This window comes from Quercus suber, unplaced genomic scaffold, assembly GCF_002906115.3.
Source record: "Quercus suber isolate HL8 unplaced genomic scaffold, Cork oak 2.0 scaffold_72, whole genome shotgun sequence".
NCBI classification, from domain to species: domain Eukaryota; kingdom Viridiplantae; phylum Streptophyta; class Magnoliopsida; order Fagales; family Fagaceae; genus Quercus; species Quercus suber.
Genome location: NW_027069537.1, coordinates 673,994 through 694,758, shown reverse-complemented (window position 1 = coordinate 694,758; position 20,765 = coordinate 673,994). Strand labels below are relative to the sequence as shown.

The window sequence follows — 20,765 nt, the reverse complement described above, 5'->3', positions numbered from 1 at the left end:
ATTATAATACACGCATGTATGTCTGTAGATCTATCATCTATTTCTATGTCGGTATATATACATTTGTAATAAATTTGTCTCCCTAAAATCAATTTTTGGCTCCACCCCTGCATACAATCGTTGACTTTAATATGCCTAAAACACAGATGTACTTAGTCTTTCTCCTATACTTATTATTGAGATATAAGACAATGAACAAGGACCACAATTTTTTTTTTTTTTTTTTTTTTTTTGAGAAGCAAAAATGGGGGTCTTTATGGTCATATTACACTTCCAGGAAGAGAGCCAGTGGCCTCAGTTAGGAAGTCCGTAGTCAGTACCCGTTCTGTACTCTGTGTGTGGGAGTCACCTCACATTTTGTGAGTACATCTTATCACTAAGTTTACCCACCAACGAAAGCCTGCAGGCAACGGGACTCAAACCTAAGTGTGTTGCACGAAACGTCCGAACCTTACCCACTTAGCCAAGCACTAATTGGCAGGACCACAAATTTTGAGTGTGCAAAGATAGTCAAAAGCTAGTGGGCTAGATAGTTAATTAGCTAGTGGTCCGAACCGAAATCTGAATTCTCCTCAACTTTTCTAGAAGGGAATTTTCGTGATAGAAGGTTCCCATGACAATATAATCAACACGCAAAAATTGCAGAAAAGAGCACCAGAAGTAGAACTATATATAGCTTTAAATTCTGAATCTCAAACTAGAATTCACGCTAATAATAGCAGGCCTTTCAAAGGTGTTCCATTATTTGCAGGATTTGCATGCCTCAGTATCACTCACAATCTTAAATGGTTGCAATCAAATTTATGTTTTATTACTCAACTGTCAACCAATATCAACCACCAGTAGCTTTAAGTTTTATCTCATCTTCCCCAACTGAACTCATACGAGTTGTTGTTTACATTGAATTCTGAATATAAGAACAAGAGGCTAGTAATAGACTAGCATTAAATCCACGAACAGTTCCGCTAAACTCAATAACTTTTTTCTTCTTTCAGTTACTTATTTGGTGATTCATGTTTGCGTGTAATAAAGCAAAAAACAGTTGAATCGGCAGTTAGCTATAGGCGTTGGCAGACCCTGGTAATTAAGGTTGGCTTTACATCATTACATGTTACAAGAAAATGGGTTGGAAAATTGGTTGCCCTTCTCGAATTAACAATTTCAGCTCGAATGGATTTGAATGGCCGTGGGGGTGGGTAATCCTATGATAACTACTACTATTTGTTCAAGAAGTTTGTAGTTCATTGATATTATTTAATTCTTTTCATGTAGAGAACCCAAGCTCAAAATGTTTGTCCGTTCATCCTAATTTAACTAATAAAAAATCTTAAAGATTGCGGTCCATTTATAGCCAACATTATAATGTCGAAGATTACAAATCCTGATTTTTGGACCCAAGGTAATTTAGGAAGGAGAAAGGAAAATGAAAAATTGCATTTTGTTATTATTATTATTTTTATACATGATAGGTTACGGAGGAGAATTTGGATTCAAATCTTGAATATCTTCTTTTAGAAATATGAAGAAGTATTAATTTTTTTTATACTAAAAAAAAAAATTATCAATTGACCTAAAAAAGTCGTTGGTGAATTGAAAACCAAAGTTGAGGCATGTAGACTTTGTTATATAATATTATAACTAAACCTATAAATGCTTATTCTAAATCACTAATCCTTATAATCATTAACCTTGGACAAACAATTGTTCATAACATGTCAACAGGGTTTTTTTTTTGGTTGAAAAAAAAGGTAGAAATTTTAGTGCCAAGAAATCTGTATGAATAGCAGCAGGGGTGATGTCCCTGCTCTGAAAACTTGCAAACAAACCAATAACATATATGTCAACAATATTAAAGCAAAAGGTACATAATAAAAGGGCATTTATATACACATATATTATAATCCAAATAACATCCCGACTCGCAAGAAAGAAACAGTTAGGAATGAGAGTATCACTCATCCAAAAGGAGGAGAGAATGTCATATTATTAGTAGTGATAATTAGCATCACATAAACTGTACAAGTAGTTCATAATTAATTTTCATGGATCATGGCTTGTCCTGCTGGGTATAGATATAATCGAGATGGGCAGCCAGGGTCCTCCTCTCTAAGCACTCATCCTCTGAAAGTCCATGCAGGTGACAGCTCTCAATCAATGCTTCAAGACTATTACGTGCCGCCTATTAAGAAAAAAAGGAAAAAAAAAAAAAAATACAGAGCACCCATGAATTAAAACTCGTAAAACACAATACAAATCCTATTTATTAAGAGACTCAAAATGTGAGAAACATGTAAACAAATTGGACCAACCTCATGTTGGGATGTGGTTTCATCTATGTTCGATTTTGGGCCTGGACGAGCAGCATAGGTGAGAGTCGTGGAGCAGAGAACTAGGGATAACATAAACAGGGTATCGAAAATCTTGGCCATCTTTGGCTTTCGATAAGAGTGTAGAATGTGGAAAATGTATGGCTTTCAAGAGAATGTGACTTTGGGAGGGACACGGAGAATAGAGGGTGTGATACTGAATTTATAGAAGAGATTGGAGGAAGCCCAAGATAGGCAGTGTGTGAACGTGTGGATGGTGAGGGAGGAATTTTTTTTTTTTTGCCTTCCAGAAGGAAGTATATTACTATATTCGTATCTTATATAAAATTAAAAAAGAAAAAAGAAAAAAAGAAAGATACGGGGTATACTTCAATTAAGGGAGAAAAGTCAAAGACTTAAGGGTGACCACTGAAATTTAACAGGAAAACAAACTCAAACTTTTTGCTGAAGTCCCTCGTTGATAACGCTAGGAATTTGCTTTGTTTGCCTAATAAAAGTATGGGATGAGCTGTACGTAACCAATTACCAGCTGATCGATATCTCTAAGAGGTTATTTGGAGTTTTGGATAAAAATAGTAAAATTTTAACTTCTGTATTAAGAATATAGAGAATATATAATTTAACTGTGTTATTTTGGTAAAAAGTTATTAAATGGTACAATATTAAAGAAGAGTTCTAAATAAAACTTAATTTTAATCTTTTTTATGTAAATACACTCATTCCATAAGAGTGGGTTAGACCAATTTGAACTCACCTCTTTGAGGAAGCCAAAGGTACAACTAGGCTAAAATTGATCAAGTGAAAATGACTCATTTCATGTACACCATAGAAGTGAAACCTTGACCATATTATTTGGGGTTCAAGTGATAGTTTGGTGATTTGTCTGTTTATTTGAATTCTACTTCCCTTCCTTTACTATCCACCTATTTTATAAAAATTTCATTGTGCATCTTAAAGATGGTACCTAGTGGACTTTTAGGAAATTGATCAAGTGAATACGGTGTGGACTTTCTGTGCAGGCATGAAATTTCCACACTTAGTAAATGATATTGCTAATGTAAAGCAATTAAAACTAGTGGTAACCGACATATTAGGATTGAGTGCAATATCTAGGGTATTGCATCAGTACAGTTAAGCCTCTCACTCACAAACATTTTTATCATATTTACTTTAAAAAAAAAAAAATGGGTAGATATGACAGGATTTTGAATGGGGTTTGTTCACTGTCTAGTCAAGATGAGATTTGAATCAAAATCCTATATTCGAAAATAAAAAGTTTTGTTAATTGAAAACTCATTCTGTTCTTAATATAAATAAATAAATAACACTCACTCTGATAATTTTTCAACCCTTAATCATAATAATGGGGTGACTATAGTCTTGACTTTATTCAATTCTCTGTTCAAAAGCAAAATTACTAACTTTATTTCCTTGTGTACTAGTAAAATTAATCTCCTCTAAAAAAGAAAAAAAGAAAGTAAAGTTAGTCAGCACTAGAAGGTTTCACAGCCAGAATGTGAGGAATCCTTCGCAATTACATGCTGTGATGAAATTGCTAAAACAAAATAAAACAATTTTAATAGGAGGTAGATTCCATAATTTACAATTCATAAGGTGGTAGAACAAAACAATTTATAAAGAAAATCCCATAAAACCTTCTATGTTTACATCATATATACTTTAAATGTTTGAATAGGTTATGAGTTCTAGTTAACTCAACTTGTAAAATCTCTTACCGTCGAATAAAAAATTTAGAATTCAATCACTGCCTATACCAAAAAATCAATTAATGTTTTGGTCTAATAATAAAAAACAATTACCAGAAGCATGTCATAGGTTGAAACTATCTCAAAAAAAAAAAAAAAAAATACGCCTTGTTACTAACTGTTTGGGTTATTTTGTTTAACAATATAAAAGCACAATTTTATTAAATTCATATTAATACATTTGATGCCTCACAATTTTGATGCATTTCTGGTGCATTGTATCACATTAACTTTTGATGCCTCACAATTCTACGCCTTGTTACTAACTGTTTGGGTTATTTTGTTTAACAATATAAAAGCACAATTTTATTAAATTCATATTAATACATTTGATGCCTCACAATTTTGATGCATTTCTGGTGCATTGTATCACATTAACTTTTGATGCCTCACAATTCTACGCCTTGTTACTAACTGTTTGGGTTATTTTGTTTAACAATATAAAAGCACAATTTTATTAAATTCATATTAATAATTATCATAATTATTTAATTTAATATTAACGAAACATATTTTATTGAATATTGTAAGACCGTGTATATTTAAATGGAGCATGCTACTTTCTTTTTTGCTTCTGTCGGATACAAGTTGGCATCTTCAGTTCTTCACCTCCTTCCCCAAAGGTGGGGGGAAATCTTTGGTCTTAAAGCTTATAAGAAAACAACTGCATCACGTAAGATCGATCCTAATATCAATATTTAAGTCTTTTTTGCCAATGACATATCACAAGCCGTACCAGTTGATATTTTTAGACCAAGTCTTTTTGTTTTTTGGTATAGAATATAGCATATAGCAGCCTAGCAGATACAAGTTGATTATTTGTAAAGATTATTCAAATGTTAGATCATTTTATATGAAACTCGGAATATACCCCCTTCGCCCAAAAAATAAAAAGGATCATACTCTAAATGGCAATAAACTAAAAGCCATTCTGGTAAATGCTAATAAGCTCGTGATTTATCCTTCTAGATTGCTGTTCACATGGGTTATACAAAATTTTAAAAACAAGAATTGAGAACACACATGGAAATGGAAGAAATATAAGTAAGAAATTTGGAGGGAATACGATTAAACTAAACAAAAATATTCATGCGGCCGTGTCGCATTATATTTTAGAATGTACAACGATAATTTATTATCACAACTCACAAGTCGACATCCAAGAAGATTATGCTGGTGCATAACACATGGAGTCAAAGGATCTAAGGATTTGTTCGCGGAAGATTAGCCAAAAACAAAGGCATATCAATGAAATTTTAAAAAGTTAATAAAAGTAAAAGGCAGAAAAGAATACTTGAAAAATGCAGTCAAGAAGTGTGCAAGGAATGAAAAATGTTCTTTTGTAACAAATTTCTTTGTAACCGGCCGAAAGCCTATATGGTTGAATGAGTCAAAAAGATCTTCATGCTGAAATTCTTTCGGTAGGTAAAGCCGAATGTTGAGTTGGGCTTGGGCACGTTGGATCTTTCTTGATCTAATAAGATTCTATACTCCAGCTCATTTATTGACTTGATTCTGTCTCTTTTCTTTGTATGTGCATAAATCAGCGGTTGCAATCCAAAATGTTCAGAAACTATGGTCAAACTATATACACAACCCGATAAAAGTAGCACTGTATTGCAGTAATATGTTACCACGTAAGTTAGAATCTTCTTTTTCTACTGAGTTGCCTATAAAAATTCTGTCAGCACAATTTTCTGAGTAAATTTTCTGCTTCCAAGGCAATTAGAAACTTCTAATTATGATCATACACATTAAAATTTTGATAGGTTGAAAATTGATGTTAAGGTCATGTGGCTATCAGCCTTAAATTTGATCCATGTTCAATATGAATGACAAGAAGTCACAGATTTTCTCTATCTTCAATTATTAGATCTTGGGCGCTTTCAATTCAAATAACATTATGAGTTTGCTAGAATGTCGTCTGGGCTCCATATATATTTATTTTACTCAAAAAATATAGGACACCAATTATGGATCTTTATCCTTCAGCTATACATATAGATGATTGACAATTCTGATCGAGAATCCACGATATATGTTTCTCCTTTATTGGATTGCTTTATTGATGAATTTACAAAAGTTTCACGGATAAATCTTTATGGTCTTGTTATATGACAATTGCCTTGCTGCAGCAAGTAAATATAAAGCAGTATACAGATGACTAATTGCAAAGGCTTTCCACATTTTTACAAGAGTTGTGGGCTCCATAAAAAAGAAAATTCATGGACAAATAATTGATACATAGTACAAGCTTTCCCACTATTCTCGATTCCATATGAACAAGTCGAAAAGAAGATTTGACTGCAATATGAAAATGCATGTCTGTCTACATGTGCGTTTAGTAACTTGGTTTGCTTAATTGTTCATACACTATAAGCAAATAAACAAAGCAGTAAATAAATCAATTCAAATGATATTGTATATTATATTATGTTCTTCCCCAAACTGTCACTTCTAAGAGGCTAATCTTTGTTTGAATTGCAAGGAACTATACAGAATGATAGAGTTTCATCATCAAATTCATCATGCACCTGTCCTCTAACCCTGAAATAGTCGGTGGAAACAAGTCTCAAATTTTGTCATAATTTTGTACTGGATGTAGAGTTGCAATCAAACAAGAACCACAGTTTAGAAGAGACCAAAAGAAGGGTCCATCAAATGGACACAAAAAATCGGCCGGCCTATTAATCATGAAGGAACAGTGTGGAAGCAGTGTAAGGCAATCGATGATGTACAATAATTATTTGGAGAGTGTTGAATGATTGAAGGTTTGGATTGGAGATTGATGTAAAACTTTGCAACAGATAGTCAAAAAGAGCATAAATGAGTTTGTGCTTTTCCAGTGTGAAATTGTGAATACAAGTGACAATATTCTGCTTAAAAAAATATGCGCTATATTATATTTAATAATACAAAGTGCAAGCGCCAATAATGGCGAGAAGGATTTATTTTGACACGAATTTTTGTCACTAGCTGTGTCCCACCAATATTAATAATCAACTGGGCAACTGACTTTGAAGGGAATTGAAGGAATTATGAAGAAGAGTTTACCTGGCTAGCATGTTAGAGACCATCATTTTGTTTCACAATGATCAACGAATTGTGAGGCTATCAAACGTGCCTATATATATAGCCTAGTACGTTTCTGTTCATGCAAAGTCGTTCTCACAAACGCGGTGGAAGAGGAACCGTGGAACCAATTCTTGGCCTGAGCTAAGGGAGAAAATCTATGATCACAACTTTGCCATGACTGCAATGTCATAAACTGTGAATGGTGGAGAAAAAATAATAAGTCTATATGAAAGAGATATATAAATCACTTATCCTCTGCCACATCATAATTACAGCAAAGTAATGGTTCTAAAACCACTTAAGCTAAGGTTATACCAAGCATGAACCCGGTGTAGAAAAATATGGTGACAATCTTTTGCTTATTTGAATGTTCCAACACTTCAAGATTAGCACTTATATAGTGTTATCTACTTATTTTTGTAAATACGGTAGTATTTGATAGATATGATACTATAGCACTTGATGTTGTCTCTAGAGCAACAAAAATTGTGATTAACACATATTACTGCATGCACCAACAAATCAAGTGCTTTATAGATAGTTTGAGATTAACAGATTAAGAAATTAAATTAAAATTAGCCAAGAAACTGAGTAATTAAAGTTGGATGCAAAATTTATTTTTACTTTCCTATCGAAAGAGTGTCGCCTGATCATAAATTAATTGATGAATTGCATTCAAATTCTAAAGTCGAAACTCGACTCTAGCTTGAACTATGCTTCAATGGAGTTCTAACAAGTCAGGGCTTCATTTTTACTCATTCCTCCCCCTTGATATGATAATTCAATTCGAGAGATTGAAATTGTTTGATACTCTGATGAATCTGCATCAATAAGAGGCACAAAATTGAAGCCTTGGAGCTAGGTAACCGCCATGGCTTGCGAAATGACGCACATGCATGCGGACAAACTTTGCTACCCACTAGCACCGTCCGGAAAAGTTTGAAAATCACTTCACAAATAAAATTTGAGTGTGACTACTAATGAATCAGGACTGTTTAGTGGACACTAGGCTTTTTTTTTTTCCCCCATTTTCTTTTTGGGAAAAGTATCTTGTAAGAGAGGCATTTTATATCCATCTCATATAAAAGGTATCTTATGAGAAAAGCATCTTATATTTTTCACACACCCGTCTCATATGAAAGGTATCTTGTAAGAGAGGCATTTTATATTTTTCTCTCTTACTCTTGGTTCATAACTCATTGTTTTGGGATTAAATTATAAACCAACTTATTGTTTATTTTTTTTGCTACTTGCGACATCCATGTGAATTATTTATTTATTTTAATTAAATTTAGCTTCTTCTTTTTTTACTATTTTCGGATCCACATGAGTCACATTATTACTTTATTTAACTTTTACTTTTTATTTACAGTAATTTCAGTAAAAACTTAAATAAATTTTCTCCAAAATGAACACTAAGTCATGACTGAAAAGGAAAGAATGAACTTGATTTGAGTTGGGCCTTCATGACCATCAACATGTGGCTTATTGTCTCATTGGGTCTCTAAAAAGGCAAAATAATTACCTTTGTACTGGACCAAGCCTGGTTCATCTAACATTGGGCTTTTATTTGGCAATATAGGTTGGCCATAAGATAATGAGCCCAAGTGGGCCCTACGGTCTAGAAGGCCATTAGTCAAGCGGGAAACACTTCTCTGTGACGGGAAGGAAAAGATAGAAAAAAAGAACAAACAAGGGAGCCACACACAATCACAAAGCTGTCAATTAGTTACTTTGTTGCTTTGTATATTTTGTGGGCCCAAAAAAAATTAGACAAGAAAAATAAGATACTATAAAGTATAAACCTAGACATTTCTGACCGTTCAATCTCACTGTGCAAATGGCCCATTGGCCCATAGGTCTCAACCAATTGGATTGGCTGTTCATTCTTTTGCTAAATTTTAGTTAAAGTCTCTACAAATTATATAATACTAGAGTAACCACATCAGTCAGTCTAAAAATTTTCGTCTATTTTACACTAAAAATTTACTTTTTCTATTTTACACTATCTCATTTTTAAAACACCCATATCAGTTTATCTATTTTACAAATATTTTCTAATTAAATAATATTATTTATTTTATTATTATTATTTATTAATACTATTCTCTCTCATTAACATCAACTCTTTCACGTTCCTCAAAAAAAAAAAAAAAAAACTGTCTTACCTGTTCCTCTCTTTCCCTCACTATCTTTCTCACAGCCGCCTCACCTAGCCCGCCGTCGCCGCCGATCTAGCTCGCTGTCGATCTAGCTCGCTACCTCAGCCCTTTGCCGATTTGGCCTCCCTCTCGCTTTCGCCCTCCCTCTTTCCTTCGCCCCTCCCTCTCTTCCTCCACCACCAACCCTTTGCCTCCCACCCCCAACCAACTATAGCAATGGAAGATCCGGCGGCAGCAATAGAAGACCATTGAGCGGTAGCAGTGGTAGCAGATTTGACTCTATTGGGCATTTCATGTGAGTTTTCGTTGAGTATGGTTTGGGCTGGGTTTTCCAGTGGGGTTGGAGTGTTTTTGGGTTGGGTTTACCGGTGAGTTTTGATTGATTTTGAGTTAGGTTTTCAGTGGGTTTGTCTTGATTTTGAGTTGGATTTTCTAATTGTTTTTCCGTTAATTTTCTGTTGATTTTGGTTAATACTCTGTGCTAGGTTGCGGTGTTTGTTGGTGGCGCTAGGTTTGGTGGTTATTCTGGTGTGCTAGGTTGTTGTAATCGTTAGGGAAGAAAAGTAGTTTGATGGAGTAGAGAGAAAAAAAATAAAAAATAAAAATCATTTACACATAAATAGTAACCGTGTATATATACATGGTTACTGTTCATTTACACAGCCGGATGTATATTTTGCATAATTTTACACCCACTGATGTGGGTTTTTTTTGGCCAAAATGTGTAAAAATAGTTGTTTTTTGTATTTTGCAAGACTATCCATTAACTGGTGTGGATGCTCAAACTAAAATATACTTTTAAGCATTCATTTATTATATCATTTAAGTAAAATCAATTAAATTCTTATTACATTAATTTGTAAATTTTTTATAATAAATTTTGTAGTAGTTTTAGCATATCTTTTCAGTTAAATGATTGATTGTTTACTGTGCTAAGATGCAATTGACTGAACAGTATTGGCTAAACCTTTTTGACAAAAAGCAATGGCAAATTTTTAACTGCTGTCCATTAACTTTAACATTATGATAGGATCACCTTTTGTGCATCTCATTAATCCTCCAATAACTTTAATTTCTAATGGATGGCTTTCAACCACTACGATAAACATCTTTAAGGACAATCATGACGTTTGACCCATTAATTCTTTTTTTAAGTTCAAGAAGGTATCAAATGTTTGTCTTGATAACTATTGTAGTGTGTAAGCTCAAGTCCAAATAAAATGGTAGAACTCCATCAATCTCAAGGTTTATTCGCTAAGTAAAGTCATATGCACTTCAGCATTCAGTATCTAAGTCTTTTGTGCTGCTTTTTGATTCTTAAATCATTTTGTGGGCAAGGTATTGCTTCATACCCATATCTCCTAAATTATTCAAATTTATGGTATTAGATTCTAGCTTAAATTCTTTAGATAGGTATGCTGGTAAGCTATCCTTTTCTTGATTCTTTTTTTTTTTTTAATTAATTAATTAATTTATTTATTTATTTTATAAGTACTCAACGGTGGTAGCAACGATGAGTGTTAGTTACACATGCGATTTGAAGCAATTGATATCCAATTCCATTGCAAATTATTGAATTTTCCCAACAATCCACTCATCCTGTAATGCACAGTTTTAAATTGAAAGTGGGATAATCATTTGAGAATTAGCATTATCTAGTAATTAAAGTTAAAATTATTATACCAATTCTTTCATATGAATAACGGATTCTACTATAAATTTTATTTATGAGCGAAATTCACTATTGTGTAAAAGGGAGAACCATGTTTAAAGGATATTGAATATTTACTCAAAAATCAAAATTTCTTTATTATAAAATAGATAAAAATGAATAATATTACTTTAGAGAGTGGCAATCGTTATCGTGATGATTTTATAAAATTTAAACACCTATAATTTCTTGACATGTTGAAACTCATCACATACCACTTAGTTAAATTATGTTACCTACTTTTTGTCATGGTTCCGTTTGTTACAATGCAATTGTGTGAAGCAAAATAGAATTGGAGCCAATCAATCCAATTAAACCAAAATGCTTCCCTTTCACGTCGTGACATAGCACGCTAAGATTGGGTAATCCTATGAACAGAGAGATAGGTGATCCTTGCCCACTAAATACATCATAACCAATCCACCATAGAAATTACATGCGTATTGAAATTATAAACTATATAAGTCCCTTTCACCATCATTTTCTTCCACATATATGTTTCTCCTCCAACCCTAGTTAGCCAAAAGCAACTGAAATATCAAATATTGCAACTGGGATTTGTTAATTATCCAAAAGAGACTTACACCTTGAAAAGCTGTAATTAACATATTCTTTATCCCCAACAGTTCAAATTAACCCCTAAAAAAAGCCTATCCACCCGGTCTAGCTAGGTGTGACTAGAGCCATATCCAATCCAATGGAGGATAATATTTCTACAACTGGTGAAAGCAGCAACAATTTGCGTTATCAAAAATTGAGCCTAGTTGAGCCGAGGGTCCATGCACCTACGACTTGTGGCCATGCATGTAGAAAGATTGATGGTGTGGCTGCATGGCTGTTACAAAGTATTGCAACAGCTTTTTTCACATCTTTAGAGCTTTGCTCGTGCGTTTATGTTGACACCAAAGGCGACCCTGATGATTCATGATAATTACAGTCAACTGGTTTGCACTGATGGGCTCAAGAAGGAAACTTAATTAGGACGGAAATCCAGGAAAACAATAGTGGGATGGGAAAGGGACAAGATGGAAGTAAATATTATCTGCTTGTAAATTTCATTATTAATAAGGCTATATATTACTGCCTTACAAAAGTTGAAAATAACGTGAATTGGATTTATTGTAATAGATATATTCATATGTAAATAAGCTTTTTCAAAATAGCTTATTACGTTTGACAAATGAGATAAAAATTTTGCAAGTGGGCTATGAAATAGATGTCAGCTTTCTGCTAGGCACATATGCTCTGGAGCCACTCATGTTATAAGGTGTAGCTTTTAGTTGTCTATTCCAAGCATATGTTTGTCCAATATGTAGGGTGCTCAATTATTAATTAGCTAGGAAATTGCAAAAAATGGAAATGTATAATTTGTTTTTGCTTTCCCTTTTTTCTAACAGGACATTTCAAGGTTTGTTGTTGAGTAATTTTGCGAGAAAATTTTGAATTATGCTTATTATAGTTGACTTGAACTTCAATAGAAGTAATATATAATTGCAGATTTCCAGAACCTGATATGGAAATTGGAAACAAGTTCTTGGAGAGAGAGTAATCTAAAGGAAAGTGCTACTTAGGCAAAATTTTCTATAATTTCCTAAACACTTGATTTTCACATGATAGATGCTGTGTTATTTAAAATTCAACTCCCATTTTCCATATGAGGTGGAAATTAAGGCGCACAATGAAAATTGTTGGTAGGTATTGCCAGCCTGAACCCACAATGATCCCTTTTTGGTTTAGTATCAACCCATAATAATCACGTTAGCAGAATTCTGGTCAATATATAGCATATTGCAATGCCTAGTTGTCAGTGCAATTGCATTGAATTTAATCTTTTGTTCCCCAAGTAGATGAGTTTGTGGATATTTTGGCACCACAGACACAGCAAACAAACGAAGCAAATCTTGCCGGATCTTACACTATCAGAAAGTGAAAAACGACTTTTCTAATTTTCATTTTCATTGGATCATCATCTGAAAAGGATAGGGCAGGTCTGGAATACGCTATTAGTCTCTATAACTCAAAGCCACTCCATTTTATCTAGAGTATTTATCATTTAACATGTACCGACAGAACCGTTTTCTTTTCATCGCACAATTCATATATATGACTATTGCATAGTGGCCTAGTGGGGTCTGAATGAAAGTAAGAGGAAGAACACTTTCTTCAACAATAAGGATAAGAAACCCCGACTAGATGAAAGACAAGAAAACTGTAAGGGAATATCTATAACTTAACGACTGTGGTCACTCTAGAAAGGCTTCTCAAAGCAAAGACATTACTAGATTCCATGAAATAGAAGTCACAAGGATTTATATTATTATATCTATGATTCTCTATATAAAGAATAAGAGTAACTGTCAAAAAAAGAGAAAAGAATAAGGGTAGGGGCACATTAATTTGGTACATTGTAATAGAATAATTATTTCTTAAAATTAGGTATTTAATTATTTTTGTTGCATTTGCGTTACAAAAAATAGTAATTCTTTAGAAATGATTATTTTTTAAAATGCGGAATAATTATTTCTTATAAAAATGTGTTTAATAGATTTTCGTTGAGTCACATAATTGTTCAAAAAAAAAAAAAATCTCAAAATCCATAATTATGGAATAGTTTTACCGTTATTGTTCAAAATAAGAATACCTATTCCCTAGGTAATCGTCATTAAGTGTATTAAATGTGTCCCAGGTGTTTTCAGCTTTTAATTAAAAAAAAGAACCGTAACTATCTCCTGTGCTCCATGGAGGTACACGGGATACCTTCTTGCTTCTTCATCAATAAAAGATCTAATTAAATTGTTAAAAACAAAATAATAAATATGATTATGATGAGACTAAAATTTTTATTAACATATTAAAAAAAATCCTTGAAATTAGGCAAGCTTGAGAAGAAATAACAGAATAAGTTTTATATATTTACAAACATATACACTTTTTTTTAGAAGCCACACACATATACACTTTTTTTTTTTTAATTTATGAAATACACATATACACTTAAAATAAGTTAAAGTAGATTTTTTTTTAATCTTAAATAACAAAATAAATATGAATTATACTATCCATAATTATTCTGATGAAAAAATTAGCATCGTTGTAATTATTTTTTCCAATATCATTGTAATTTAAATTGATACAAAATGTTTAAAATGCTTCAACCAACGAAAGGCATACCAGTTGAACCAATCTCTGGCCATGCAACAATCGTATGTGATGCTCAAAATTTGGTAGAAGCTTGTTAGAAATACATTATAGTCTAGGAAGAGAATTAAGGTCTATCTAGGCTACCTTTTTTTTTTTTGTTATATTTAACTTTAAAAAATAATAAGTAAAAGTAGCGATGTACATAGAAACAAAAGTGAAATTCCAAAAAAATTGTACAAATAATTTTTTTTTCTTTTAAAAAGCAACGAACACTCGCGTGCCAAGCTTCCATGGAAACTTATTTATTGTGATTTGTGAGTGACACTTATGGTTCATAGACAGCCTCAGCAGAAAAATTGGGTACATGAGAACTAGCTACTTCATTCAGCGGACTTGTTACATACATAACTAGTTTGACATAGCTAGGGTATAAAACTTTTACATATATATATACGTGAATTTGTAAAGCTCATGGCTAAGTATATATTAAAACATTCTTTTATGTGATGGATACGGTAATGATTTCTGGGCAAAAGGAAAAGCAAACCTTGAAAACTCTTTTTGCTAATGATTTTTTTAAAACATGCCTAGTCCTTTTCCTTTATTCCCTTCCTCTACAAGACTGGGATGCATGTTCAAGTTTTACCCAATATATTTCGAAATTATACACTCCATTGTCAAAATAAATACTAAATTTAGAAAAAGGTCGGCATGGTTTGCTGGTTGCTTTATTAGTTTTAGACACCTCTCTCCAAAATTAGGCTATAACATCTTTTAGTCAAGACGAGTAGTGGTCCTTCACATGAGGCTAGCTAGCTAGTCCTAAGTCTAGCTATATAGTGTGGTGCAATTGTGCAAAGCTCTCTAAACCAGTACTTTAGCTCTTGGAACAAAGTAGTTTATATGGCAGTTTCAGCTTTGCCATTGAGAAATCTAATATTAGAATATTCCACCAATTTATAATAAATTAAAGGTCGTAATTAATTACATTGTAACATGAATGGATGCATGAGAAATTTTGAAAAGTGAGTTATACGTGCCAATCCTTTCTTGGAAGTTAGGGTAGATACACCTGGTTTGTTTTCTTTTCCTTTTGTTGGATTTTTTTTTTTGGCTAGTTTGTGTAGTGGAGTGGACATCTGTTTCTCTTCTTTCACACAATATATATAGTTCAATTTTATTTATTTATTTATTTTATAAAAGTAATCGGACAATAATGAATCCCTAGCTTGTTGATAGAAAGAATGAGGGTTTTTTATAAACGAAAGAGAAAGAAAAGAAAAAACTTGAGCAACCTTTTGTCCAGGTTTTGTGATTAGAGCTGAACCTTTTGATGTCGGCCTCGTGCTAACCACTGAACTGATCATTCAACACCACGAGTTTCGCTTTGTTCTTTTGTGCCATGTCTTCCTTTTCCAACCCTAAAGATGATTCTACAAAGCTATAGATTCTCTAATTTTATTTTTTTTTATCGTGAATCTCTTCCATATGAATGATGATGTTCTATCTAAATCCCATCTTCAAATCCTTTGTCTACTAACTTTTATAATAGCCCTTCTGTCTCCTCGCCTCCCCATTTCCCCCCAAAAAAAAAAAAAAAACCAGTTCCTCTGAAATAAAATGTTATGTATAGATTTAAGATTTTCCCTTGTGATTTTGCAGCAATCTTTGTCAACATCTCCTTCGCCAAGTGTTTTATTGTGCCAGGAAGAAAAAAGAAAAAGAAAGAGAGGAAAAAGATAGGGAAAATAACATTTTGAAGGGTTAAGTTATTCTAAGTAATCTAGGCATGTTAATTTCAAAGAATAGAATAGCACAATTAAATTGGCGAGAAGTTATAATCATATATTTTATAAAAGAGAATATCGTTGGTTTGAATGTCTCTCTCTTTCATGAAATATGATTAACATGGACGTCATTGTCACGTACATTAGATAATTACCCCAAAATATGTGACCTGACCTAAAACAAATCCTCTCCACTAAAGATATATATCAAAGTCATTCTTAAACAGTTTTCCAAATTTAAAACGGGAAAAAAGAAATGCAATTGGGATGTCAAAGTAGTAGTGCAAGAGAATTAAAACGGGAAAACAGAAATGCAATTGGTATGTCAAAGTTGTAGTGCAAGTGAATTATCACGAGACCTCAACATTGTAGATCAAAGCCCCTAGAAACCAGCTTGGTGCTAGCTCATCAGTTGAGCCCGAATCCTAGCCATGACTCAATCTATTTACTACAATTTTGTTAGGGTTTGTGCCCAAAAATCCAATTTATTGGCATGTTTTAAATAATTAAATTGTTTAATTATATGAGACTATTTGTATATGAACTAATTAGACATTATCATAGTTCTCGAGATGCATTGTATGTAATTTATGTGATTTATTTATTGAATATATAAATCACAAGTTCTTTATAAACTAAAAAAATGTAATTCATAATCGGTGATAAAACTAGACATTTTATCTGCAAAAACTATAATATATTAACTAAGATAATTTGTCTTGATCATGGAAATAAAGACTTTTAGTTAATGTGTTATTGTGTTTTAAGTGTGTAAGACACATTACACGAGATTACTGTCAGATTAATTATTCAATTAACAACTGTCACCTGAATAATAAATTTCACGACTTCTATTTTCATAAACTCTCTCAATCCTAAAAGGATTGTGAACTCAATCACGAAATATAGGTTGCTTTGATATATTAGAAATGAGATCTAAATCTAACGGTTAAAACCTCAGTATTTTAGGTAACCGCACGTAGTGTTGAGGAACACATTTTCTCAAGATGGAATCCATCATCTCTTTCTATAGAGACATAAAATATCCCCTTGAGATACATTTAATGGGAACTAGTTATTCAAAGCCAACCACTTTAGTAAAGAGTTACTAAAATTTATATTTAATAAAATTAGATTTCATAAATATAAATAACTAAAAGATTAAGTCGAAGACTCAAGGAATAAAATAGTTGTTTACAAAATGATAGTTTATTATGACTTTGTTCACTATGAATATTTCATGAAAAGGTCAAATGATATTATATTAAAGTCTTAGGATATAATTTATTAATAAGTCTTAGAATGCAGTTATATTTTCATAGTGATACTTTTTATATAATTAATGATAACTTTAGGCTTGTCAAGAGTTAATAGATAAGTCTAAAGCTCATAGGAGTTACAGCCTTATTTGTCCCTTTAGTTCCATCTCAAGCCACACACTAAAATCCAATTGAGTTAACCCAAAGGGTTAACTCAATTAGATAATCATTTATTTATTTTATAAGAATTATTAAATAAAGCAAATGCTTAGGCAGTTAAAATATATGTATAATTAAAAAAAGAGAAAAAAGTTTTCTCTATAACATCTTTTGTATACATTATTCCATAAGGAAAATCAATGTAGTTAAGAACTGATTAAGAGACCACATATTTTAGACATAATGTGGAATTAGAATGAAAATTGAATGTCTTTTCAAGTCTTTTTTTAATTTCACTGCATCGAGGTACCCTTTCTGTTCTTTGTTCTAGAATTCAAAATTATATATTATCTCTCATGAATAAAGTAAATCTTGCTTCTGCTGTTTGTTTTGTACGATATGCAAAACTATATATTCTAACAAATTTTTTTAAGAACATACCATTAATCATTATTTTTACCTGATAACATGAATCTGTGATTGTGATTGACGAATAATGAATTTTACAAAAACCCTCAAATTTATCTCCCGATTACCTATAGGCACACGTCTAAATTAAGGCAAAAATCATGACACATAAAAAGTTATGTCGAAGGACTTTCTCATCTAATTATAGGCTCGGCTAGCCGCTGGCACAAGCTGAGTTAAACACATGGCCAGCAACTTTCCAAACTATTGGTCCCTCGTACGTAGTTCCAATCACAAACCAACAAGTTTCCGAAGGTGGACCCCAACCATTTTGTATCTTCGTGACTAAGCATAAAAACCCAATCTTTTCGAGGGACCCACGGGGCTTAGGTCACACCACAAATGCCAATGCCCCTTTAATTAAAAGAAAGCGAAGAGTGTCACATTTTAACCCCACACCATAGTGCCACCTGACTCAAAAGCTGTTTCCTGTACACATACAATTCTGCTCGTAGTCTCATACAGACAAATATATGACCAAAACACCCCTAACAGATTGCCAAAATTTACTTCACTGCCAACAATCTCATTTTTGATATAAATATGAAGCCCCGTAGCTTCATTTCTTCCCTTTCTCCTTCTTTCCTTCCTCCTATTACTATTAGAGAAAATATTAAGCTTTTTGTAGCGTTTCTTAATATTCTTTTCTTTGATTTCCAGCCATGCTGTCTGCTTTTCCGATCCAACCCGATTCTCTGTTCGGAAACCCATTTCCGGCTTTCGAAACCGGCTTTACGCCGTGGGACTGTCCGGAATTCTTCCCAACCATCCAATCCCCAGAACCCGTCATTTCAAATTCCGATTCCGATGCTTTGCAGTCCACAAAATCGGAACCGGACGTTTTTCCTTCTCTGAACCCGGTCATTTCGTGTTCCGGTTCGGGATCGGACGAGCCGAACCGAAACCACGGCGACTCGGACGGTCCGAAACATAAGCGGGGGGCGGAATCCGTGACTGTGGTGGGTGTGGTGGACGAGCGGAAACGGAGGCGGATGATATCGAACCGGGAATCGGCTCGGCGGTCACGTATGCGTAAACAGAAGCATTTAGAAAACCTAAGGAACCAGGCGAACCGGTTTAAGGTGGAAAACCGAGAACTTTCGAACCGGTTGCGTTTCTTTTTGTATCACTGTCATAGAGTACAAACAGAGAACAATCAGCTGAGGTCCGAATATGACATGCTCCGACAGAAACTGTCTGATATTCGACAATTTTTGTTGTTCCGGCGACTCCAACCTCTGACTTCTGCATGGCCATGCAATACTACTACTACTGCTGTTACGTCGACCCAATAAACCCCATCATTAATCCAAATGAATTTTAACTATAAATTTTACCTACTCATGGCCTAAAACGAGAACTATGAGACCTCTCTCTCTCTGTTTATATTAAGTCAAAAAGTAGCTAAAGGAATTAATTGGTGGGGGTTCTGAATCTGATCAGTGATTTTTGGGAAAATGTCACGTTATGAGTAAAAACTTTAGTTATTACTATTATTATGTAAAAACTTTAGTTATAAGTGTACTTGTGGTCTTAATAGTTATTAAGTATATATTTTTGGTTGTTTTGGTGTTCTCTCTAGTTTTAGTCATCTACTTAAATAAAGGTTCGATTTCGTTTTCATTTACAATCTGGTCCACATATAGTGCAGAATCGCAGAGTTTAACATATCCCAAAGTGCTGCCAAAATTTCCTGTGTACATACTTTCTTTGAGAAAAGTTCGTTTATATTATTGGAGTCAATAATTTGAGGAACGTGGAAGTCCGAAATGTCCTTCGCTATTCAAATAGAAGTAAGGAGTGTACAAACCATTGGAAAGGGATGATATTGTCCTTCCAAAATAACATACGGACCCAACCAACAAAGAATAATTGAACATTCCAAACCCAATCATCAAGCAATGGTTTTGTACTCTTACTATAATCGACGTATGATATGATTCCACTAGTCTTTGCATTTTGTAAAAAGAACAGACATCCAATGAGTGACAACTGCCACTGTCCTTGCAAGAATATAATAATTGTTGTTATTATTAATAAAAAATAAAAAATAAAATAAAAATTGACAATACTCATTGATATGACTCAATCATTTTAAGTTGATTCATAGCCCAAAAAGATATTAAAAAAAAAAAAAGGAAGCCATCAACTTGGCAGCGAATATGTCTTTCTCATGAGTTTTCTCGATCTTATACATATCATCAACATCAAGCAAGCTTTTCTCACCCAATATATGTATATATATATATCTTTACTAACTTCGATAGGGTTTTGGATTAAGTACAAAGAAGATTGGTGCTTTAGTGTAGATTAATAAAGTGATTAATGACTTTATACTTAATTTGAGGCAAACGGGGGCCACAAATGGTGTTCAAAAACCTAATTTATTAATAATCCCATGACGAAACAAAGATGCCTTCATCACCGCCATTTATTGAATTGCCTTTCAATAAAAGTATAGTTTTAAAAAATAGACTACCTAGATTGCATTTTAGCTTAAACCATTTTTTATTCTGCTAGTAACTCTCAAGCTTTTTGTTTTTTCCATTTTGGCTAATTATTTTACTCGGCAACCCAAATAGCATGAAGTTAAGGTGCAATGGATGTTTCCCACATATATATTACAATACTAAATATTTGCCACTAAATCCAGCAAACAAAACAAGAATGAAAGAAAATATGCACCTACCATATCCTGTAGTGTAGCTAACACACTTGACTTTGAAATTCTAAAATATTCACCAAAAGTTCTGTAGTCAAATAGTTGTAGAGAAGGTTAAAAGCTAGATCCATTGTAATGAGTGAGAATTTGTGTCGACTTATGAGATTTTAAGGCTGGGTTTAGATTGCGTTGAAAAGAAAAAAAATGCACGTCTGCGTTTTTTCTGTCGGTCTCGTGCACTATTTAAG

At 33.1% G+C, this 20,765-nt stretch overlaps 2 protein-coding genes across 2 annotated transcripts; one reads left to right on the top strand and one right to left on the bottom strand.

Moving 5' to 3' along the window:
• Positions 1-1,814: 1,814 nt before the first annotated feature.
• On the bottom strand, positions 1,815-2,525 carry LOC112028563 (phytosulfokines 3). Its single transcript, XM_024061261.2, has 2 exons — positions 2,310-2,525; positions 1,815-2,179 (listed from the first exon to the last, which is right to left on the bottom strand). The coding sequence occupies exons 1-2, from the start codon at positions 2,427-2,429 to the stop codon at positions 2,048-2,050; spliced, it is 252 nt and encodes an 83-aa protein (XP_023917029.1). The 5' UTR covers positions 2,430-2,525; the 3' UTR covers positions 1,815-2,047.
• A 15,753-nt stretch (positions 2,526-18,278) lies between these two features.
• Positions 18,279-19,483, top strand: LOC112028559 (bZIP transcription factor 2). Its single transcript, XM_024061254.2, has one exon. The coding sequence runs from the start codon at positions 18,518-18,520 to the stop codon at positions 19,148-19,150; it is 633 nt and encodes a 210-aa protein (XP_023917022.2). The 5' UTR covers positions 18,279-18,517; the 3' UTR covers positions 19,151-19,483.
• The last annotated feature ends 1,282 nt before the right edge of the window (positions 19,484-20,765 follow it).

Bases quoted from the DNA above. Each gene is read 5' to 3' on its own strand.
- LOC112028563 (XM_024061261.2), bottom strand. From the start codon at position 2,429: ATGGCCAAGATTTTCGATACCCTGTTTATGTTATCCCTAGTTCTCTGC. The intron at 2,180-2,309 runs GTTGGTCCAATT...TTTTCTTAATAG, and splicing joins AAACCACATCCCAACATGAG to GCGGCACGTAATAGTCTTGA.
- LOC112028559 (XM_024061254.2), top strand. From the start codon at position 18,518: ATGCTGTCTGCTTTTCCGATCCAACCCGATTCTCTGTTCGGAAACCCA.